Source organism: Bos javanicus, chromosome 9 (genome assembly GCF_032452875.1).
Source record: "Bos javanicus breed banteng chromosome 9, ARS-OSU_banteng_1.0, whole genome shotgun sequence".
NCBI lineage: Eukaryota > Metazoa > Chordata > Mammalia > Artiodactyla > Bovidae > Bos > Bos javanicus.
Window position 1 is genome coordinate 74,650,166 of NC_083876.1, and position 25,737 is coordinate 74,675,902.

The 25,737-nt window shown below is 39.0% G+C and overlaps 1 protein-coding gene across 1 annotated transcript in view; it reads right to left on the bottom strand.

Moving 5' to 3' along the window:
• Nucleotides 1-25,737, bottom strand: part of MAP3K5 (mitogen-activated protein kinase kinase kinase 5) — a 228,669-nt gene that overhangs the window by 88,065 nt on the left and 114,867 nt on the right. Inside the window, exons 8-10 of the mRNA XM_061428082.1 lie at nucleotides 15,158-15,270; nucleotides 4,847-5,006; nucleotides 2,050-2,203 (exon numbers count right to left, since the gene is read on the bottom strand). Of these exons, the coding sequence (XP_061284066.1) occupies nucleotides 2,050-2,203; nucleotides 4,847-5,006; nucleotides 15,158-15,270 (427 nt within the window). The remainder of the gene's footprint in view (nucleotides 1-2,049; nucleotides 2,204-4,846; nucleotides 5,007-15,157; nucleotides 15,271-25,737) is intronic.

Consider the following 25,737-nt stretch of genomic DNA (forward strand, 5'->3'; position numbering starts at 1 on the left):
TCAAGAGCAGTTAAAAATCTGGATTATGACCATTTTTCTGTTTCTTTTGCTTATTCAGTTTGTGGGAGTTGTTTTGTTTGTGTGTGTTGGTTTTTGCATATTGGGTGCATTGATCCTTTTGCAGCATTAGTGTTAAATATTCTCTTCCTTTCTAGCATTTGCCATATTTAGGGTGGGTTTTTTTTTTTAAGATGACCAAAAACTTGAACTTTTAATTGAATCAAATTGGTTAATATTTGCCTGTGGAGCTTATAGGTCCCTTTTTTGCTTAAGAGAGCCTCTCTTTCCTGGAGTATACACCTGTATTCTAGCTTCCCTGGTGGCTTAGGCAGTAAAGAATCTGCCCGCAATGCAGGAGACCTGGGTTCAGCCCCTGGGCTGGGAAGATCCCCTAGAGAAGGGAATGGCTACCCACTCCAGTATACTTGCCTGGAGAAGTCTAGGGACAGGAGAGGCCTGGTAGGCTACAGTCTATGGGGTTGCAAAGAGTTGGACATGACTGAACAACTAACACACACACACACACACACACACACACACACGTATATTCTCCTAAATTCTCTCTCACTATTTTCTGGGTTTTTTTTTTTTTTTTTTACATTCAATTATGACAAACTAATTCATATTAAAGTGATTTAAATTAGCTCAGAATCGCTAATATAAGTGGTTTCCTCTCATGGCCAACTTTCTTAGTCCATCAAGTCAACAGTTGATTAAATACTTCAGTTTTGTGCTGTCTTCTTTCACTACCACATTTACTATCATCAAAGTACCAGCTAAAGGCCAGCTGCCAGCCCATTCTGAGAGAAGTATTTTCCTAGGCTACACGTTATCCAGGATAGAAAACAGAGTGAAGTGTTATAGTTTGAAAGCCTTTTCAACGAAAGATCCTGCTGAGCTATGGCTTCCTCTGGAAGCAAGAGCAAAGGAAGTGTGTTAATGCCAGGGATAGATTTAATTAAATGAAACATTTGATCCTACCAACGAGCACTAGAAAACAAGATTTTATAAAAAGAATTATGAGTTGTCATCACCACTGAGTATGAAGGATTGAGACTAACAGAGCTCAAACAGATTTCTGGCATCACTTTGACGTGGGAAGAGGTCTGTGTATACAGTCAGTTGCCAGTAATTCTTGAATTGGGTGCTAAAGCTACAGTGCTTTGGATGATTTTCCAAGAATTATCAGGATGGGTGTGGAACCAGCTAAGGTGGACAATATATTTTTAAAGTGTGTGTATGTGTGTTACACATTTAAATATCTCAATCTGATAGAAACTAGGCATAATGAATTGTAGACCAGAACCTATGAAGTATCACTTCCCATCCTCTAGAGCAGCAGTCCCCAACCTTTTAGGCACCAGCAACCAATTTCATGGAAGACACATTTTCCATGGATGAAGTGGCAGGCCAGGGGGTGGTGGTGGTGGGGAGCTTTCAGGATGATTCAAGTATATTTACATCTATTGTGCACTTTATTTCTATGATTATTACATCAGCTCCACCTCAGATCATCAGGCATTAGATCCCAGAGGTTGGGGATCCCTGCTCTAAAGCACTGTAGAAAGCGACACTTCATCTAACTCTGACCCACATGGGTAGTAAGCGGTAGTGATGGAGTAACAATGCAGGTGAGCCTGACACTTTTCACCACAATAACGTTGACAATATTGACGGTGATAATGCCAACAAAACTGCACTATGAATTAAAAGCACCCATTCATCTGATCTGAAGATATCTTGACTTCTTGAGCTAAGAGATAATCTTTTCCTGGGAAAGCACACATTACAACTTATCAAAGGAAACCACCAAGGCTCATGGCAAAAACATGAAAACGTATCTTCTTTCTCTGACTGTGACAGTTATTTTTTAAAGTAAGCTAAAACACACCAATTTGTAGAAAATAAGTATTTTAACCAGATGACCATCTTCACTTGCTGTGCATGAAAAAGAGCACATTAATACTGTTACAGTCACAAGTGCAAGATGTTCTTTAAATAAAGGGAACAAAACATAAACGTCCTTAGAGTTAAGTGAAGAGTACTTACTGGAAACCTAACTACAGTGACATCTGTCTTTGTGGCCTCGACCAGGAAATCCATCCAGAAGTCCACAAGTTCCTGTTTGGCCACAGGCTGTTCCGAAGTCAGTTTCACAAAATGCTTATATATCAAAATTGTCTCTACGATAGACTTGAGGTACCTAAAAATTAAACGATATAAAACTTGTAATAGGCAAATTTAGAACTACCTATTCCCACATATCCCAGTCTTACTCTGTAAACGTGATTTAAACATGGCATTAATAATTACACAAGCCAAGTCACCAAATTTCATTTTTTGTTACATGTCATACACTATCACATTATCTCATTTAAAACTCACAAAAATGCAATAAAGTAGGCCATTTCCCCCCATTTTAAAGATGAGGAAACTAAGGCTTAGACAGCTTACATAACGTGGACTGAACAAAACATCTACTTAAAACATGACTTTTACAGTAAAGCCTAGTGATTTCTCTGGTAATCCAGTGGCTAAGACACTGCACTTCCAATGCAGGGGGCCCAATAAATAAACAATAATAAATATCTTAAAATTTAAAAAAATAAATAAAGTGATGCCTATATTCTACTCAATAAAGTGTTAATGCATTTGCTTTAAAATATCTTCCTTTGGGAAATCTTTCTAAATAGACCCATCATAAGAAATATTATTTTGCTCTGAAGTAACTCAGCTCCTATGCATCATATGAACATCCTTAAATTGCAAGACAGATGTTGCCTCGAAGGAAAAAGTCAAGAAAATATGAGGAGTAAGATAATTATAGGAGATAATGGGCATGCAAGCACTTTGTAAACGATAAACTACACACATGGAATTAACATTAAATTAATGGGAACAGAACATTGTTTTGTGGTTGCTGTCACTACTGCACAAAACAATGCCTGTTTTCTTGTTAACAAAGGCCAAGAGACCTCTAATTGAAACTTTGTATCTGCGCTCCAGCCTCCTCCTCAACCATCATCGGGATGGTCCTCATAAAGAAACAACCAATTTGACCGCATGGGATATGTGTGCATTTATTGGTTCATTTATTTTCATGTCATTCGCTGAATGCCTGCTGTCAGCGTGCTACTGACAGTACAACCCTGTCCTCAAGCTGCACGCAGGGCCAAGGAGACAGAAATGTAAAAGGTGCTGAGCACCATGAAATAAATGCCCATGGAGCTTTAACTCACGGAGAGAAAACTGCCAAAAGTCATAAAGTAGTCAGTAGAAATATGACTAAACACGGAAGAAGAAAGGTTCAGGAGACAAGTGGATCACACACAGAAGTCTATGTAACAACATCCACCACCTTCTGTCTGGCTGTGGGGAAGGGTCTTAAGCTGGCGTGGGATTTAGGTATAGACATGACCCGCAAATGCTCCCCAGGTGGAGGAGAGGGCTGGAAGACGATGCTCATCGTGTGTTGAGACACAGCAGCAAGAAGCCAGAATCGTGCAAGCTCAGTGTAAACAGAGAGCAGTGTAAATCTTGGGGTGTGACAAGGACTGAGGTTTAGTGACTGAGGGCAAACCTTTGCCACGCCAAGGAGGTAGACTTTATCCCTTAGGCTGTGAGGAGTCATTAAAGTATGCTGATTTAAAGATTTTAGTGGAGGGGGATGCTCAGACATGCATTTGAGAAAGATCATTATGGGAGTGATGCTGGGAAGTATTTGCTAATGAGGGAGACCTGAATGTGACCAAATGCTTAAAGAGGCCACAAAGGTCTACTGTGGAGGGCATCTCCTCAAATGGTCCCTCTGATGACAAAACATCAGGGGCCTGAGTCCTGAGCTGCTTTGAGCCTTTCCTGATGTCACAGGTAAACTTTATTTTTCTTAAAGTATTTTTTATTGGAGTATAGTTGCTTTACAATATTGTGATAGTTTCTGTTATACAGCAAAATGAATCAGCTACAGACACACAAATACTCCTCTTTTTTGGATTTCCTTCCCATTTAGGTTACCACAGAGCATTAAGTAGAGTTCTCTGTGCTATACAATAGGTTCTATTTCATCATCTGTTTTATACACGGTATTAGTAGTGTTCATATGTCAATTCCAATCTCCCAATTTACCCCACTCCTTTTTCCCCCCTTGGTGTCCATATGTTTGTTCTCTACATCTCACAGTTAACCTTTAAAAATCTTTAAAGCTAATAGTCAATCATTACATGAGATGCATAATAAAATTAGCACTAAAAATAGTCTCAAATACAGATGGAATTTTGTTTTAATCTTTCCAGTTACCACATCCATAGTGATGAGACTTGGTTGCATCCCAAGAACTGTTTGAAATTAGAAAAACACACATAATATATGAAACATCTAAAAGTGTTAGGAAATTATAAGTAACAAAGAAGTGCAACTCAAGAATGAGAGTCCTAACAGGGAGGTTAGATCATGAAGGAAACAGAGGGCACATGTTTGGAGCAGAGACTGGGAAGCTGAGATAGAAGCTTGTGAATCTGCTGATTAGAGCTGCACATGTAAAGTTGGAGGTGTGTGTATGATTCAAGTAGGAGATACTGGCCAACTTGGGCTAGTAGGTTGGTCAGTGTGATGGAAAGGCTAAGCTTGGTGGCCATCAGATATCACCTGTGTCTGAAGTCATCAGAACCTACAATCAATACATTTTGTTTATGAGCATCAATCGCTTTTTCCTCTAGATTGTGCATTTCAGTCTCTAAGCAAATAAAATCATCTAGTTGTCAGTTCAACATATTTAACGATTTAGAAACAAGTGATAGGAGCTTTTATAAAAAAATAAATCTATAAACACCTAACAGTTTACTATTACCATGCAGGTGTCTTCAGTTTAAAAAGCTTTTCAGATGCTTGAATGACTCTCAAGTGGTCATTGGCCAGGACACTGGCCCCCAGGAAAAATCCAACTTCCCAGTAGCTCTGGAGTTTTTCCAAGTTTCCCTTTTTACCAAGAAGACTACTTAGCTTCACCCCTAGAAGATGAATAGGAAAAAGAACGTTACAAACACACCACAGGCAGGCAGAGCTGACTTCTTTATTAAAAAGCAAGCTTTCATTCCTCCTTCCAGATTAAAATACCTTTGTTAAGTTTCTGATTCTTAAAAGGGCTTAAGTTCATTGTAAAAGAAAGAAAAAAAGACTAATCAGAAAGGTACACAGAAAAAACTGATAATTTCCCTTCAATTGGAAAACCTCCAAATAACTGCCAACTTCACATTGATGTACATCATTCCAGAATTATTATATATGTTTGTATATGGGCTTCCTTGGTGGCTCAGTGGTAAAGAATCCACCTGCTGATGCAGGAGATGCACGTTCATCTGTGGGTCAGAAGATTTCCTAGAGAAGGAAATGGAAACTCACCCCAGTATTCTTGCCTGGGAAACCCAATGGACGGAGAAGCCTGGTGGGCTACAAGGCATGGGGTCACAAAAGAGTTGGTCACCACTTAGTGACTAAATGACAACAATAAATGATCTCAGGCTTAGAGAAGTTTCCTTGTTAATTTGTGTTTTGCATTCCTGTCTAGTGAAACAATATCTAATATTTATAACCGGCTGGTTATAAAATAGTTTTTTAAAAATCAAACTCAGAAATCTGATTCTAAGATTTCTTTCTTAAATTATGATTACCTTATCTCCAAGGAAGATCCTTTCGAGAAGGGAATGGCTACCCACTCCAGCATTCTTGCCTGGAGAATTCCATGGACAGAGAAGCCTGGCAGGCTACAGTCCACGGGGTCACAAAGTATCAGACGTGACTGAATGACTAACATTAGCTTCTTAAAAGCACTTTAAACAGGACATAGCCTCTTACTGTTTCCATGTTCACTGAATTAAATAGAATCTTTTATATTTTCGGAGAGTCATGAATTTACCTTTTTTTTTAAATTATGCTTTAATGAAACAAAACAACCTTTAAAAAACCTTATGCTGTTTTTTATTATATAATTCCACTTAAGCCATGAGTATTTTAGGAAAAAGTCCATTTGGGACTTCACATTTTGTGATGATAATTTAAAAAGAGAACAGCTTTGCCACCTTAAAATTTCATGAGATGAAAAAAAACTGCACGTGTATGCAACAACATCTATGATATCCTACCTGGACAGAAAAAATACAACAAATATAAATGGAAGAAGAAAGTGTATGGGGGAAATTAGATACTAAAAATGTGTGTTTCTGTCAACCTCAGTTGAATATGAATATTTCTTTTTTTTTGTTTCATACTTTCAGAACAATGAATGTAGGACTAAGGTAGCATCGGACCATTTAAACATTTAAACAGGGACTATGAAAGTGTTTAACAGTAAAGTTCTATTAGTTTTAAAATTAAAATGTAGATTTATTCTCGCATGCCAGAAGTTCACTCTATGAAGGTCATCTTAACTTTGGCCTTAACATAATTTGGTCAAATGATGCGACTCTGAATCATTCAGCATTTGGACAAAATGTATTTCTTGTTTAATGGCAAACAGTATTTTAGTATACAGATGGGTCATGGTTTATTTACCCAAATGAAGATGGTAGCTGCTTTTTATCACTATAAATATTCTTGTACACATGGCTTTGTGCACTTGTTCAATTATTTCTTCGTAATAAAATCCTCAACTTGGACTTGCTGGGGACAGAGATATGCTCATTTTAGTGTTGATATTATGGTAGTGGGCTTCCCAGGTGGTACAGTGGTAAAGAATCTGCCAGCCAATGCAGGAGACAAGATATGTGGGTTTGATCCCTGGGTGGGGACTATCCTTTGGAATAGGAAATGGCAACCCACTCCAGTATTATTGCCTGGAAAATTCCATGGACAGAGGAGCCTTGTGGGTAACAGTCCATGGGGTCGAAAAGAGTTGGACATGACTGAGTGGCTGAGCACACATTATGGGTAATATTACGTCCTTTCATCTTTGCCAATGTAATGGAGAACAAAAGGAAACATGGTTTTTTTTAAAGCTTTGAGATTGACTGTCTTTATATGTTTATATATCTTTTATGAATTAGCATTTATGGTCTTTCCACATGATGTATGAAACCTGTTTCTACAGGAGATAGTAATCTTTTAAGTTTGGAGTTAAGAATATGGCTCTAATTTTTTATATTTAGGATCCCTTTCTCCCCAAGCCCCCTCCACCTACCCATCCAAGGAATAGAGGAATAAATATCTTAGTACATGATATTTGTTCCATAATTAGGATTATTTCCATAGGATAGAGTCTCAGAGGTAGTGTTATGCTTGGTCCCAGGCTATAGCACTTTTAAGGTTTTTGATTGCTAGGACCAAATTATTAAAGCACTATTGCTGATGGATGATTCTATCTTTTTACCAAGTTCTTACTATCTGGCTATTTTTCACTATTTAAAAAATTTTGGCAAAATTTATAAGCAATTAACAGCATGTCATTGCTGTTTTAAATACCAGTTCTTTGATTCAATCATCTGTTTAGGCAATTTAAATGTTGACAATGCTCTAATTAGAACTGGTTGACTTCTAAGAATTGAAGATTTTTTAATAGTTTACTTTCTATCATAGTTTTTATATTTTGCAGCAGCTGTTTTAACAGAGAAAGGTATGACATTTTTATTGAACACTCATTATATGCCTAGCCCTAGCACGGCACACTGAAAAGGTAACTCTTTTCAACCCATACAACAACACAAATTAGAGATATCAAGGGAATATTTCCTGCAAAGATGGGCACAATAAAGGACAGAAATGGTATGGACCTGACAGAAGCAGAAGATATTAAGAACAGGTGGCAAGAATATACAAAACCAGACAGAAAAGGTCTTAATGACCCAGATAACCACGACGGTGTGATCACTCACTTAGAAGCAGACATCCTGGAGTGTGAAGTCAGGTGGACCTTAGGAAGAGTCACTATGAACAAAGCTAGTGGAGGTGATGGAATTCCAGCTGAGCTATTTCAAATCCTAAAAGATGATGCTGTGACAGTGCTGCACTCAATATGCCAGCAAATTTGGAAAACTCAGCAGTGGCCACAGGACTGGAAAAGGTCAGTTTTCATTCCAATCCCAAAGAAAGGCAATGCCAAAGAATGCTCAAACTACCACACAATTGCACTCATTTCACACTCTAGGAAGGTAATGCTCAAAATTCCCCAAGCTAGGCTTCAATAAATGAACCAAGAACTTTCAGATGTTCAAGCTGGATTTAGAAAAGGCAGACGAACCAGAGAATAAGTTGCCAACATCTGTTGGATCATAGAAAAAGCAAGGGAATTCCAGAAAAACATTTACTTCTGCTTCATTGACTATGCTAAAGCCTTTGACTGTGTGGATCACAATAAACTGGAAAATCCTTAGAGATGGGAATACCAAACCACCTTACCTGCTATCTCAGAAACCTGTATCCAGGTCAAGAAGCAACAGTTAGAACCAGATATGGAATAATGGACTAGCTCAAAATTGGGAAAGGAGTACATCAAGGCTGTATATTGTCACCCTGCTTATTTAACTTATATGCAGAGTACCTCAAGGGAAATGCTGAGATGGATGAATCACAAGCTGAACTCAAGATTGCCAGGAGAAATATCAATAACCTCAGGTATGCAGATGATACTACCCTAATGGCAGAAAGCAAAGAGGAACTAAAGAGCCTCTTGATGAAAGAGAAAGAGGAGAGTGAAAAAGCTGGCTTAAAGCTCAGCATTCAAAAACCGAAGGTCATGGCATCCAGTCCAATCACTTCATGGCAAATAGATGGGGAAACAATGGAAACAGTGTCAGACTTTATTTTCTTGGGCTCCAAAATCACTGTGGATGGTGACTGCAGTCATGAAATTAAAAAACACTTGCTCCTTGGAAGAAGCTATGACAAACCTAGACAATGTATTAAAAGCAGGGACACTACTTTGCTGACAAACGTTTGTATAGTCAAAGCTATGGTTCTTTCAGTAGTCATGTATGGATATGAGAATTGGACCATAAAGAAGGCTGAGCATGGAAGAACTGATGCTTTTGAACTGTGGTGTTGGAGAAGACTCTTGAGAGTCCCTTGGACTGCAAGGAGATCCAACCAATCCACCCTAAAGGATATCAATCCTGAATATTCATAGGAAGGACTGATGCTGAAGCTGAAGCTCCAATACTTCAGCCACGTGATAGGAAGAACCAATTCATTAGAAAAGACCCTGATGCTGGGAAAGATTGAAGGCAGGAGGAGAAGGGGATGACAGAGGATGAGATGGTTGGATGGTATCACCGACTCAATGGACATAAGTTTGAGCAAGCTCTGGGAGATGGTGAAGGACAGGGAAGCCTGGCATGCTGTAGTCGATAGGGTCACAAAGAGTCAGACTCAACAGAACGACTGAAAAGCAAAACCACCACAATCAAAGATTAGTCCCTTTGGCAATAATGGAAAGAAAAAAATGCCAAGAGATGTTAAGCAACTTGTTGAAGGTCGCACAGCCCCGGTGGAGGTTAGATTGTTACCAGCTTAACTTTCCATTGTGATGAATTCCAAGCATACATCAAAGTAGAAAAATGCTACAATGATCACATTTTCAACAACTGCTAACATTTTGCTATTGCTTCATCTCCCTGAATACTTTGGCTGAACCATTTCAGATAAAATTACAGATTTCACCCTTAAATATTGTGTCATAGTATAAAAATTCTCCTACACATTCTCCTTGATCATTTTTTTGAACACTTGTCAGCAACTGAACAACAACAAGGGCATCTGACCTCTGCCTCTGTGGAGACTGAACCCTGGCTGCTGAGCTTCAACATCCCCTGAGGGGAATTCAGGGTGGAGAATGAGGCACTCTGTGCTCCAGGGAAACTGGTGGAACAGGTCTTCAGATGGTTAGATATTTTTAGTAACTGATTTCATGTTCCCAAATCCTTGGTGGTGGCCATTTAGTCGTGTCTGACTCCTGCGACCCCATGGACTATAGCCCTCTGGGTTCCTCTGTTCACGTGATTCTCCAGGCAAGAATACTGGAGTGGGTTTCATTTCCTTCTCCAGGGGATCTTCCCAACCCAGGAATCGAACCCGAATCTCCTGCATTGTAGGCAGATTCTTTACTCACTGAGCTACACGGGAAGCCGCATTTGATTATTGCACCTAATAAAAATAATAATTCTCTCATATTATTTAATATCTCATCCTGATTCAAATTCCCCAACCGTTCCCCAAATTTCTTTGGCCACCTGATGCAAAGAACTGATTCACTGGAAAAGACTCTGATGCTGGGAAAGATTGAAGGCAGGAAGAGAAGGGGACGACAGAGGATGAGATGGTTGGGTGGCATCACTGATGCGATGGACATGAGTTTGAGCAAGTTCTGGGAGTCGGTGATGAACAGGGAAGCCTGGAGTGCTGTAGTCCATGGCGTTGCAAAGAGTCAGACACGACTGAGCGACTGAACTGAATAGCTTTTTGTTGTTGTTCTCTTTGTTTTTTCAAACGGGAATCCAAACGGGAATCATTAATTGCATTTTTTAAAAATGTCTCTAATGAGCTGACTCATTTGAAAAGACCCTAATGCTGGGAAAGATTGAGAGCAGGGAGAGAAGAGGACAACAGAGGATGAGATGGTTGGATGGCATCACCGACTCAATGGACATGGGTTTGGGTGGACTCAGGGAGTTGGTGATGGACAGGGAGGTCTGGCGTGCTGTGGTTCATGGGGTCACAAAGAGTCGGACATGACTGAGCAACTGAACTGAACTGAAATATCTTTTAACCTAACCAATCCACCCACACTTTTCTCCATGACGTTGACTTTTTGAAGAGACCAGGCAGGGAGCCCTGTAGAATGTTTTGACCTTCTGGATCTGGCTGATAGCATTTCTTGGTGTTGTCTGACTTATTTCTCTATCCAACTGTGATTCTATTAACTGACTGTTAAATCTTAAGGCTTGGGTTAAACATTTTTGGTGAGACTATTTCACAGGACTGAGGGGAGGAGGAGAAGGGAGTGAGAGAGGATGAGACTGTTGTATGGCATTATTGATACAATGGACATGAGTTTGAGCAAACTCCGGGAGAGAGTGAAGGACAGGGAAGCCTGGCATGTAGCAGTCCATGGAGTCGCAAAGAGTTGGACATGCCTGGGCGACTGAACAGTGTTTCACAAGAGATGCCGCTTATTTCACGTTCTCTGTATCAGCTGGCAAAAGTCCAGCCATCAAGCCATGCTGGGTGGATCACTGACAGCTGGACCCCTGGAGGGGATATATACAATGAATTGTATGGGTGCATTGTTTCTTTGTGATTGGTAAGCAATTTGCTGGTGAGCTTGGGTTTCATGTAAATATGGCAAATGAAAATTAAAAAAAAATAAACATCCTAATGGTGTTAGTTCTAATCGATGATCCTGGTCAGAATCATTATCTTAGCATCACTATCATTATCAGTTTCATCAGTCCTTCTACTTTATCAGCTAGCATTCTTCCGAAGAAAACATTCTTAAAAACATACAGTTAGTATGTAGCATATCTTAAGAAGAGCTTTACCTCTTCAACTGGATGATCTAGGCTCTACTCAATCAGGTCTGACTCTGAGACCCCATGGACTGTAGTCCACCAAGCTCCTCTGTCCATGGGATTCTCCAGGCAAGAATACTGGAGTGGGTTGCCATTTCCTTCTCCAGGGATGAACTATAGTATCCCTTTAAAAGGAAGGGAAAGTATTGTACTTTGTTCCCTGTAATTTCAAATTTTCTGAGAATTTGGTCACCTCCATTGACAGCAAATGAGTTGTTTTGTGGTTGGTGATGGATTTTATTTTTGTTTTGATTTCTTTTTCTTGATTATCTTTTAAGAGTCATGGATTTTTATATTCAGTAACACAAATTTTATTTTTATGGCTCCCTGAAAATAAGATTCAAATAGTGGTTTGTCTCAATTCCAATCACACTGTTCTCTTATTACATCATCATCTCATAAAGTGTCTCATGGTTGAAAATTCCACAGAACATGGGAGAAACATCTTTTATTTAACTAAAGCTTATTAATTTTAAGTCTTGTGAAGCTGGAAAAAGGATAAAGATAAAAGATGCGGTTGTTTCCAAATCCTAGTTCTAAACAGTACAAATACCAAAGATTATTCAAAAACTGGGATATTGAAAACACAGATCATGAAACAATTAGCCATAACCTCAAACAAACACACAACTAGAATTAACAGTCTTTGGTTAACAGATGATAACAGTTAAGAATTATTCTTAACATTAGAATTCTTAAACTTAAGATAATATGTTTGAAAAGCTTCAGGCTTAATAATCATCTTATGACATCTTAATTTTCATTGTTTACCCTTTATAAATAAATTTCAAAATACATCTAAAGAAAAGATTTCATAAAGAAAAATGAATACTATCAGAACACAAGAACTGAGTTATGATTTAAAAAAGAATGCAACTATATATCTTTAAAATATCTCAAATATGTTGTTAATTAGTAAGTTAATTACTTTAATTAATACAATTATTATGTTAAAATATTCATTTAATCAACCTGTTTTCCCCTGAAAATCCCTTTAATCCTATTTTACCATATAAATATTAATTTTAGGTCAACCTATACTTCTTAGCATAATTTATGAGTAGAATCTAAGTTAGTGAGCTTTAACTGCCTTTTAGTATCATCGTTTAGTCTTTAAGTTGTGTCTGCCTCTTTTGCAACCCCATGGACTTTAGCCCTTCAGACTCCTCCGTCCGTGGGATTTCCCAGGCAAGAATACTGGAGTGAGATGCCATTTCCTTCTCCAGAGGATGACCCAGGGATAGAACCCATGTCTCCTGCATTGGCAGGCGGATTCTTTACCACTGAGCCACCTGGGAATCCCCTTTCAGTTATTTAAGGACATACATTTTCCAGTGTATATCACAGTATTTTAGAAGCCTAAAGTTTAGCTTTTATGGGAACTAAAAATTCATTGTCAAGTCATATTTTAAGTCTGTGTAAGTTTTGCAATTTCCAAATTAAAAATTCAACTTCATATGCTTTCAAATGCTTGTTCAACGTGTATTATGAATGAGCTCTTCCTGGAAAAAGTTGAAGTGTGTTTCCTTTACAAAATTCCATTAATCGCAGTTCCTCAAACCTCAGAGTGCTGATCATCCTTTTTTTCCCTCCAGTTCTTCAAAGACATAATTGACAGAACATTGTGTAATTTTAAGATGTGCAGCGTGTTGATCTGATACACTTGTATCTGGCAAAATGATCACTATAGCATTAGCTAACACCTCCATCATGTCATATAATTTCCATTTGTTTTTGTAGTGAGAACATTTAAGATCTACTCCCTTAGAAGAGTGCTGACCATCTTAATCTACATTTAACTTAAAAAAGAGAATTTAGAACAGATACATTTCAAACCACTATGTTACTGCTCTACCTACACATGCAAATCAATGCCAATTTCTGTAAAGATATGGAGGCTTCAACCTCAAGTTCAAGAACAGAGTAATACAAGTCATTTTAGATCACTAATACAGCGACCCCATGGTCTGCAGAGCACCAGGCTCCTCTGTCCATGGGATTTTCCAGGCAAGGATACTGGAGTGGGTTGCCATTTCCTTCTCCAGGGGATCTTCCCAACCCAGGAATTGAACTCAGTCTCCTGCATTGCAGGCAGATTCTTTACCAACTGAGCTACCAGGGAAGCTCAATACATAGGATCAGTATAGAGTTTTAAAAATAACTTTAGATGGAGAATTTTATTATGATGATAATTTCTGAAAAGTACACATTGCAGTGTATTTTTTCTGATTTCATTTTCCAGCTTAAAAAAAAATGAATTCAAATAAAACTCTGTGCATTGAATACCACTGCAATCCAGCAGCGACAAACACTGTATCATTCTTTTAGTCTGGGCTTTTAAAAAGAATTTAATACTCATACTTTACTTGCCTTCAAAGATTTCCCAGAATATACATATGGTTATTTAATTAGCCCTTCCCAAATAGTGTAAAAAAACACCCAGGGCTCACTTTTTCTTTATGAAAGATTAAAAACATTGTCCAGTTAGAAATCTTAAAGGAAAAGTTTTGTCTACATATAATTCACAGCTTCACTAAGATCAATTTTTTTTCCTCTACAAAAACCATGGAAAAACATTTCTGTCTGTAGTAAAAACTCCTATGAGAGTTGGAAAGCTTCTCTGCAAAAAGACAGTTCAACATTCAAGAGATAGAAAATTTGACTACCTTACACAGTATTCAGTATCTAGAACCTTAAAAATGTTATCAAAGCAAGAACTAAGGAAATCATACAAAAGTTATTCACTTAAGATGTCCTAATCTTTAAAAATTCCAAAGAGGGGTCAGCATGTAAGACAATGTCCACTGATAAAAGGGACAAAAGCACATTCTATCAATGGCTACAATTCAGAGATGGTCTCTGAGGAGACCAGTCACTGCCAAGACTCCATCTGCTTGACCTGCTGTTCTAGGGTCTTGGGAGGCTCTACCAGAAACAATGCTGAAGTCATAGGGCAGGTGTGCCTGAGAAACAGAAACAGGGAGTATCAGAAGTCTTTCTTTCCCTTTTTTTTTTTCAGCACCAGGAAAACAAAATTAACCTAAAATAGGAAACTTTCCTGATGTTTCATAGAATACTACCTTATTCGGGAGTTGTGGGCTAAATGCAAAGCCCCTATTTCTAATATGAGTTTGAGAAGGAATGGGCTTCCCTGGAGGCTCAGCAGGTAAAGACTGTCTGCCTACAGTGCAGGAGACCCGGGTTGGATCCCTGACTCTGGAAAACCCCCTGGAGAAGGAAATGGCAGTGCACTCCAATATTCTTATCTGGAGAATCCCATGGATAGAAGAGCCTGGCGGGCTACAGTACATGTGGTCGCCAAGAGTTGGACAGGACTAAAGACTAACACACACACACTGAGAGAGAATAAAAAAATATCAACTAGCGGATTTTTAGAATCAGATGAAATAAATTAAAAATCTAATTACATCCCAATATCAAGATTCTGCACAATAGCATGAAACATTAAATAAGGAGATATAATTTTTTTTTCAGGAAGTCAGATGAGACAGAAAGCAAAGGAACTATCTATGAAAGACCCTTTTTCTTTGCACTGAGTTGGATCCACTTTTTTGATTCCATGTAAAACATCAAGCTGTAATTACCAACTTTTCGGAGCTCAAAGGAAGATTCAAACTGGTGCCCAGATGCCAGGAGGAGGACCGCATAATTAATTCCTGACTGTAGTGTTGGCTCTGATTCAAATGCCTTTTTGAACCTATAAAAAAAAAATAAACCCACAAATGTACAAGTTTACTTTCTCAATCATGAAACTCTGAGTTTGCAATAGCCTCTGTTTGCATAACTCCAAGGCCTGAGCAAGTAAAAATATTCCACTGGCCTTCACCCCAGAATCTAGTGTGCTATTAGGATTTAATGCTTAAGTAACTGCACACCCTCACCCTCAGCAACATGGCATTCCCCCCACTTAACTCAGCCTCACCATAGCAGCCCCAGTCTTTAAAAAAATCCACTCTTCAACAGTCTTCCAGAAATGTGAGAGAATGTATGTGCGTGTGTGAGCATTTATAAAAAGTGAAAATTTAAAGATAAGAACCCTGTGCATATTTGTTAAGTGGTTTTTTGAAAAGTTTTATAAGTAAACAAAGTAAAAACAATACACAAAGCAATCAGGAATATTATCTACATAACATACTGAAACAATCATTTTTGTATGAGCGATATAAAAATACAATAAAGAATGTCTATTGCAATAAGAAATTAGGAATAAAGAGATGGTGCTTGTGCATACTAGTTTTTGCTCAAAGAGAATGAGAACCATTTTCTGGATGTGCATGAATCTATCTACCTTTAAAAATGCTTCAACATTTGAAAAGTCTTCAGTGCTTATACATCCACTGTATTTTCAAGGTAACACTTCATAGGTTCTGTTCAAGGGTCCCCTCATATACATCATTTAACAGGCAATAATACTCAATATTATTTCATTTAAGAGCACAAAGTAGAACAAAATTAATATAAATGGCCTAGTAACTAATAAAAACTGAGACAAACATGAAAAATGAAATCTCTACTTTAAAAAACCAGATTGAGAAAAATATAGACTAAATACCTAGTGAATAAACATTTAATGATACAGTAAAGAGATACTTACGGAAAAACATTAGAATTCTAAGATAAGAGCATTTTTATTAAAATCATTAACTGAAAATGAAAGATGGGAATTGCAAAAATGGCAGTGGGCACAATGGTGTACATTAGAGTACATTCTTGGCTATTATACATACTTGAAATTTTCTGTACTTTAAAATGGTAAGGTAAACTTGAAAAGGATAAGTACATATTTTCTGAATATTGAGAATCGTGTGCCCTTTTAAGGGTCTTACTTTTTAATCAGGAAAAGTATCTCTGAGAAGAAACAAAACTCAAACAAGTACTAGTTGGCTTGAACAGTTTTGCATGTGGAATAAGAAAAAAATATTTTTAACTGCATCACTGCTGATGATTAAGAAGAATTCCTTTTCTCTCCAGAAGTACAGGAGTTTACCAAATCTAAAATGGAAAAACCATGTAACCCAGATTGCTGATATCCAAAGCAGGTCATATCAAGGAAAGACATGATTTATAAGTTTTAGACTCATACAAAATCCAAAGGTCTTTGTGTTTTCTCAGAGGCAAGTAGAAAGTCCAAATAAAAAAGATATAGGAGAAGAAAGGAGTTAATACCTTTCTTTCTACCAGTAATTTATACTTTCTACCAATTCATATCAATATATGAAATATCTTTCAACAAATAAATTTTTCATTTTTACTGAAAGAAAAAATTATGGAAAAATTCTCTTAATATATTCAAAGGAAGATGCGAAAAGCAAGATAACCCTAAATCAATCAGTAAATACTGATAAGTATTTCCTATGTGCCAAACTAACCAAACTGAAAAAATTAAATGGGCTTATATCTGTTTTTCTGTTACCATAAACAATACAATTTAAAATATTTTAAGCAAAATATAGATGCCAATAAATTAATAAGTTATATTTTTTATGGCTCAGAATACTTCATAATAAGAAGCATATTGAGGAGAAAGTCTTAAGGAAGTAGGAATTCTCACACATTGAAAAGTAAATTAATACACTATTTCTTGGCATAAATTTGCCAATATTTATCAAAAATTGTAAAATGTCAAAAAAAAGTAATGCATACCTATTGACACAATATTTCCATATCTATGGATTTACACTAAGAAAAAGCATTAAATATGAATACCAGACCACCTAATCTGTCTCCTGAGAAACCTGTATGCAGGACAAGAAGCAACAGTTAGAACCAGACACGGAACAACTGATTGGTTCAAAACTGGAAAAACTGTAACCCTTCTTATTTAACTTATATGCAGAGTGTATCATCAGAAATGCCAGTCTGGATGAATCACATGCTGGAATCAAGACTGCCGGAAGAAATATCAACAACCTCAGATACACAGATGATACCACTCTAACGGCAGAAAGCAAAGAGGAATTAAACAGCCTCTTTCTTGATGAATGTGAAAGAGGAGACTGAAAAAGCTGGTTTGATACTTAGCACTGAAAAAACAAAGATCATGACATCTGGTTCCATTGCTTTGTGGCAAATAAAAGGGGAAAAAGTAGAAGCAGTGACAGATTTTATTTTCTTGGGCTCCAAAATCATGTTGGATGGTGCCTGCAGCCATGAAATTAAAAGATGCTTGCTCCTTGGAAGGAAAGCTATAACAAACCTAGGCAGTGTATTGAAAAGCAGAGACATCACTTTGCCAACTTTGTCCATATAGTCAAAGCTGTGGTTTTCCAGTAGTCATGTACGGATGTGAGAGCTGGACCATAAAGAAGGCTGAGTGCTGAAGAAATGATGCTTTTGAACTGTGGCGTTGGAGAAGACTCTTGAGAGTCCCTTGGACTGCAAGGAGATCAAACCAGCAAATCCTAAAGGAAACCAACCCTGAAAAATCATTGGAAGAACTAGTGCTGAAGCTGAAGATCCAAAACTTTGGTTACCTGATACAAACAGCAGACGCACTGGAAAACACCCTGAAGCTGGGAGAGCTCAAAGGCAAAATGAAAAGGGGGTGACAGAGGATGAGATGGTTAGATAGCATCACCGACTCAATGGACATGAATCTGAGCAAACTCTGGGAGACAGTGAAGGACAGAGGAGCCTGGCATGCCACAGTGCATGTGGTCACAAAGAGCTGGACATGACTTAGTGACTAATCAACAACAACAAAATGTAACCAGACATTTGGTTATAAGAATATTTGTTACAAGATGAAAAACTACTTCCTAAATTTCCAAAAATATTAGAAAATATAACATGGAACAAAATGTATTCTAATTGTTGGAAAGCTATGTAACCATTTAAATTGTAGAAGAATATTCAATGTCAGGGGAAACTTGAGCTTCCAAGTAAGATGTAACAGTCTACTAGGGAGCCATCCCTCCTGCTACAATAACTAGGTGGGGTAAAGGATACACATTAAGAACATAATTTTATAGTCATTGGAGATCTATGGAAGCAACATCATTATTGAAATAAAACTCCAAACAGGGAAGTGTCCTTCCGAGATAAAATGCTTTCGTCTATAGGGGCATTTGCTGATTCTGACCATAGATTAAGCATAGGCTTGGTATAGGCAGAGAAACTCTACCTATTTGAAACTCTACCAGGGAAAAGAGAAACAAGTGGATTTGCTGACAGTTGCATGAGCTGGCATGACAAGGTGAAACCCTGTGGGACCCCAAACATGTAGCTGATTTTCTCCACAGGACATTTGCTTAACACCGGCTGTATGGGCAGTTGGGGATGAGGTACGGCTGGAATGGCAGTGAAATCTGAAGTTTGGCGGTGCTTAGAAGTAAAGATCATGGCATCTGGTCCTATCACTTCATGGAAAACAGATGGGGAAACAGTGGAAACAGTGTCAGACTTTATTTTTTGGGGCTCCAAAATCACTGCAGATGGTGACTGCAGCCATGAAATTAAAAGATGCTTACTCCTTGGAAGGAAAGTTATGACCAACCTAGATAGCATATTCAAAAGCAGAGACATTACTTTGCCAACAAAGGTTCATCTAGTCAAGGCTATGGTTTTTCCTGTGGTCATGTATGGATGTGAGAGTTGGACTGTGAAGAAAGCTGAGTGCCGAAAAATTGATGCTTTTGCACTGTGGTGTTGGAGAAGACTCTTGAGAGTCCCTTGGACTGCAAGAAGATCCAACCAGTCCATTCTAAAGGAGATCAGTCCTGGGTGTTCTTTGGAAGGAATGATGCTAAGGCTGAAACTCCAATACTTTGGCCACCTAATGTGAAGAGTTGACTCATTGGAAAAGACCCTGATGCTGGGAGGGATTGGGGGCAGGAGGAGAAGGGGATGACAGAGGATGAGATGGCTGGATGGCATCACCAACTCGATGGACATGAGTTTGGGTAAACTCCGGGAGTTGGTGATGGACAGGGAGGCCTGGTGTGCTGCAATTCATGGGGTCACAAAGAGTCGGACATGACTGAGTGACTGAACTGAACTGAACTGAGAAGTAAATACTAGAAGGAGGAGCCTACAACAAATAGCTAACAATCTCCTCCAAAGTTTGGAGCTTTATAATGTAAGAGAATAAAGACTCAAACTCAGAACTCCAAAGGGCAGTTTATAGTATACAGGGATAAGAAGATAGAACACTGCTTGGCTCTCAATCAAAAGCTGAGGGTGGTCATATCAAGAAGCAGGGACAAAAACAGAGATAGATGGGTTGATAAAACTGAAACCGAGACCAACTCAACTCAACCGCAGTTTTTGAGATAATCAGCTCCTTATCATGTCTGGCTAACAGAGGGAAGTGAGAGCCTTCTATGAGAGAAAATAAAATCATTCTTAATCTCAGTAATTCTTATATATAAAATGTATGGCATACAATAAAGAATTATGAGAACTTCAGAATCAGGAAAAAATGACCAATAAACAAAAGAACAAAACAGACAAGAGGACCCGACTCACAGATAATTCATATGTTGGTGTTTGTAGACAAGGACTTTAAATCATTATTACAAATATGGTGAAGAAAATTGTGGAAAAAATGGACAAATGAAGGAAAAGACAATTTCAATCTAGAGTTGGAATCTAAAAGATAAAGAGAATCAAGCAGTCTAGAACTGAAATATATAACACCTGAAAATAAAAATTCATTGTGTAGGTTTAATAGCAGACTAGACAGAGAAGATGGAGAAGGCAATGGCACACCACTCCAGTACTCTTGCCTGGAAAATCCCATGGATGGAGGAGCCTGGTAGGCGGCAGTCCATGGAGTCGCACAGAGTCGGACACGACTGAACGACTTCACTTTCACTTTTCACTTTCATGCATTGGAGAAGGAAATGGCAACCCACTCCAGTGTTCTTGCCTGGAGAATCCCAGGGATGGAGGAGCCTGGTGGGCTGCCGTCTATGGGGTCGCACAGAGTCGGACACGACTGAAGTGACTTAGCAGACAGAGAAGATGGACTTGATGAAGAAAAAAAAGAAACGTCAATAAACAGTTTGTAAACTGATACACAGAAAATGGGAGGGGGAAAAGACACAACTGAATGTAAGAGACATATAAGACACAGTTAAATGGTCTAACATATGTATCATGGTAGCCCTAGAAAGAGGGAAGAGAGAATACAGAACACAAGAAGTATTTGAAGACACAAAGCCAAAAATACTCCAAGACTGTCAAAAACATTAACACAGATTCAAGAAGCTCAACTTCAAGCTGGATAAGATAAAATAAGCACAGCCTAAATGTTAAAATCAAAGACAAAGAGGAAAATCTTAAAATCAGCCAGAGATAAAGATATATCACCTTCAAAGGAGGCATTTTATTGCACTTTTATAGCAATTTTATTGATAAAACTGATAGCTGACTTTGCAATACAAACTATGGAATAAAATTGATAGCTAACTTGTAATACAAACTATGGAAGCCAAAAGATAATGCAACGACATATTCAGAGTGATAAAAAAAAGAAGAGGTACAAATAAGCAAAAAGTGGCAGAACTGGTTGCCAACTGATCTGCATGCAAAAAGTATTAAAAGTATTCAGGCTAAAGGATGGTGAGTCCATTTGGAAGCACTGAACTGCAAAAAGAGCATCAGAAAGAGTACTGAAGTCAAAGTGAAAGTTGCTCAGTTGTGTCTGACTATTTTTGACCTCATGGACTATACAGCCCATGGAATTCTCCAGGCCAGAATACTGGAGTGGGTAGCCTTTTCCTTTTCCAGGGGATCTTCCCAACCCAGGGATCGAACACAGGTCTCCTGTGTTGCAGGCAGATTCTTTACTAGCTGAGCCACAAGGGAAGCCCAAGAATACTGGAGTGGGTAACCTATCCTGTCTGCAGTGGATCGTCTCAACCCAGGAATCAAACCAAGGTCTCCTGCATTGCAGGCAGATTCTTTACCAACTGAGTTATCAGGGGAAGATACTAGCCATTTTAAAACTATTGAATATTTATTCTGCTTTAAGTTTCTCTCCAGTTAATCATAAAGGAAGTCAGTCAATCAAACCAGTCACTCCTAAAGGAAATCAGTCCTGAATATTCATTGGAGGGACTTATGCTGAAGCTGAAACTCCATAATCTGGCCATCTGATGTGAAGAATTGACTCACTGGAAAAGGCCCTGATGCTGGGAAAGATTGAAGGCAGGAGGAAAAGGGGACGACAGAAGATGAGATGATTGGATAGCATCACCGACTCGATGGACATGAGTTTGAGCAAGCTCTGGGAGTTGGTGAGGGACAGGGAAGCCTGGCGTGCTGCAGTCCATGGGGTCTCAAAGAGACAAGACTGAGCGACCGGATGGCTAAAGTTTCTCTCCTCTTCAAGGAAGTGGTAAAATACAAATTTAAGGTAGACTTTAAGAGTCAAGGATGTGGATGGTCATCTCTAGTGAACTCCTAAAAGCATAATATAAAGAGTATTGTGTGTGTGTGTGTGTGTGTGTGTGCGCGTGCACACGTGCGCTAAGCTCTTTCAGTCATGTCCTACTCTTTGCGACCCTATGGACTATAAACTGTCAGGATCCTCTGTCCAAGGGATTCTTCAGGCAAGAATACTGGAGTGGGTTGCCATGCCCTCCTCCAGGGGATTTTTTCAACCCAGGGATTGAATTTGCGTCTCTTACATCTCCTGCATTGGTAGGCAGGTTCTTTACTATGACTAAAGTGTTAATAGAGTATAAAATGCAACACTAAATTAATAGAAAAAAAGGGGGAATGAAGGACTAAAGAAACAAAGATATGAAATAAATAGTGAGGAAGATATTAAATTAATAGAAAATGAATTGCAAGACATAAGCTGCTGCTGCTGCTGCTGTCGCTTCAGTCGTGTCCGACTCTGTGTGACCCCATAGATGGAAGCCCACCAGGCTCCTCCGTCCCTGGGATTCTCCAGGCAAGAACACTGGAGTGGGTTGCCATTTCCTTCTCCAATGCAGTAAAGTGAAAAGTGACAGTGAAGTCGTTCAGTCGTGTCTGACTCTTAGCGACTCCATGGACTGCAGCCTACCAGGCTCCTCCGCCCATGGGATTTTCCAGGCAAAAGTACTGAAGTGGGTTGCCATTGCCTTCTCCAAAGACATAAGCACAACTAGACAAAAAATATCAGTGACATGGAAAATTTGAATATTATGATTAGGCAAGTCAACTGAACTATCTTACGTGGCACACTACACCCAACAATGGTGGACTGTTTCCGGGGCTATGAGGCACCTCTTATTAAAGTAGAATTAAACCAGAGAACAAGAAAGATACATCTGTAAATTGGGCAACCTACTTCTGAATAAGCCAGGATTCAAAGATTCACATTGAAAATTAAAAGGTATTTGACCTAAACAATATTGAAAGTTCAATATATCAAAACATCTGGGATGCAGAACAATTTTGATCTTTAAATGCATATGCTGGGAAAGCTGCTGCTAAGTCACTTTAGTCGTGTCCAATTCTGTGCAACCCCATAGACGGCCGCCCACCAGGCTCCCCCGTCCCTGGGATTCTCCAGGCAAGAACACTGGAGTGGGTTGCCATTTCCTTCTCCAATGCAGGAAAGTGAAAAGTAAAAGTGAAGTCGCTCAGTCGTGTCCGACTCTTAGCGAACTCATGGACTGCAGCCCACCAGGCTGCTCCATCCATGGGATTTTCCAGGCAAGAGTACTGGAGTAGGGTGCCATTGCCTTCTCCGGCTGGGAAAGCAGCAAGGGTGAAAAAAAATCAATACTCTAAACTTCCATCTAGAAATAAAACAGCACATATTCCAAAATAAACTAGAAGGAAGAGATAATAAAGAAATCAATGAAGTAGAAAAGAGATGTGCAATAAAGAAAAGGAACAGTGTCAAAAGGGGAAGATTAATAAAATTGATAAACTCCTAGATAGACTGCTCATCAGAGAGAGAAAGAGAAATGAAAAGGGGGACATCAGTAAAGGTCCTACAAGCATTAAATGTTAGTTGCTCAGTCATGACTGACTCTTTGCAACCCCGTGGACTGTAGCCCGCTAGGCTCCTCTATCCGTGGAATTCTCCAGACAAAAATACTGGAGTGGGTTGCTATGCCCTTCTCCAGAAGATCTTCCTGAACCAGGGACTTAACCCATGTCTCCTGCAGGCAGGCAGATTCTTTACCATTGGAGACACAAGGGAAGTTTCCCAGCTGGTCCTAGTGGTAAAGAACCCCCCTTGTCAATTCAGGAGACTTAAGAGACGTGGTTTCAGTCCCTAGGTCTGAAAGATCCTCTGGAGGAGGGCATGGCAATCCATTCCAGTATCCTTGCCCAGAGAATCCCATGGACAAAGGAGCCTGGAGGGCTACAGTCCCTAGGGTCGCAAAGAGTTGGACGCAACCAAAGTGACTTAGCACACAAGAGTACATAAGCATTAAAAAGAAAGTAAACGGATATCTGGAACAACTTTAAGCCAATAAATATGGCAACTTAGGAGAACTGGAAAATTTTCCTGAAATTCACAGATGAGTATGACACAAGGAAAAAAAAAAAGGAAACAATAGTTCTATGACTATTGCAGAATTGATAACAATCTGAAATCATTGTTTTTACCATCTATCTCTCATATTGTACGCAGTCTGACAGCAGGAGCCTTGCCAGTCTTGTTGAGGACTAAATCTTTAGCACTTGACTCAGCAGGAGCCCAACTCACTGCAGGTGATTTCAAAATACCTGCTGCATGAAGAAAACCTGCATCCATCTCTTACCAAGAGCCAGGCTGTGACAAGTGATAAATATAGCAGGTCATATAAAAAATAATCTCTTCACTTCCTTAGTAGTCTAAATCCTGATCTTGATAAGACCATAAGCCCAGAGAGCTACCGCCTTAGACCACATTAGTGAACTGCATAGCACCTTCACCACATTCTATTTTAATGTTACTAGAATGTACTATTTAATAAAAACATTAAAGATATTGTTTGTATAGTTTTCATTGTTGCCTACTTATATGAGAAACTTCTTTAATTTATTATTAGGGAGAGGATAGTCTCCTCTGAAAATGCGGCATATGATTCATTTTTCATGCTATTACTGAAGCTTATTTTAAAGAGCATGATAATCCTTATCCCTGGTGTATCCGTGTCCTTGGTGCTAACTTTCCATATATGCATTATCATTTCACTGTTTCTTTACATTCAAACTTAATAAAAATGCATGTGCTGTGCTTAGTTGCTCAGTTGTGTCTGACTCTGCAACCTTATGAACTTTAGCCTGCCAGGCTCCTCTGCCCATGGAATTCTCCAGGCAAGAATACTGGACTGGGTTGCCATGCCCTCCTCCAGGGGATCTTCCCAACCAAGGGATCAAACCCAGGTCTCCTGCATTTCAGGCAGATTCTTGACCGTCTGAGTCACCAGGGAAGCCCAAGAATCACTGGAGTGGGTAGCCTATCCCTTCTCCAGGGGATCTTCCCGACCCAGGAATCACACTGGTGTCTCCTGCATTGCAGGCAGATTCTTTACCAGCTGAGGTACCAGGGAAGCCCCAAGAAGAACACATACGGAGGCTAAAATAATGAAACAATCCATTGCAGCTGAAGAAGATGTATCAGTCATTTTAGCGTAAATGTGCCAAGTATCAACAACAAATCCCAGTGGTTTGCCAATTTCTGCATCAGCTGGCTTGTCTCTGCCTGACACTTTTTTCCCTCTGAGACCTAGCTTGAAGGAGCTGCTTTCTCTAGAAAATGGCTAAGGAAAAATGACATGGCTTTTAAAGCTTCTGCTAATAAAAAGCATCAGCCAACATACAAATCAGAACCTGGTATCATGGGGTGGAAACATATAACCTTCCTATGAACAGGGACAGTGTATTTCTAACAACACAATAGAGCAGATGATATTCTCTACCACAGGAAGCTGTGGTTACCACCAGATAGTAAAAGACACAAAAATAATAGCTGCCTCTCATGACTGGGCACCTACTAGGTACAGGCCTTGCACTTGACACTTCCAGCATAATATTTCTAATTCATACAGCTCCTAAGGCAGGGAGGATTCTCTCAAGTTTACTAATCAGAACTCTGCAGAATGGAAATACTAAGTCATTCAGTTTAAAAGTGGTTGAGCAGGAACTTTACCCACTTCTGCCAGATTCTAAACCTGAGCCCTCTTCGCTATATAACTTTGCCTACACTTTGGTGTGTGTTAAAAAA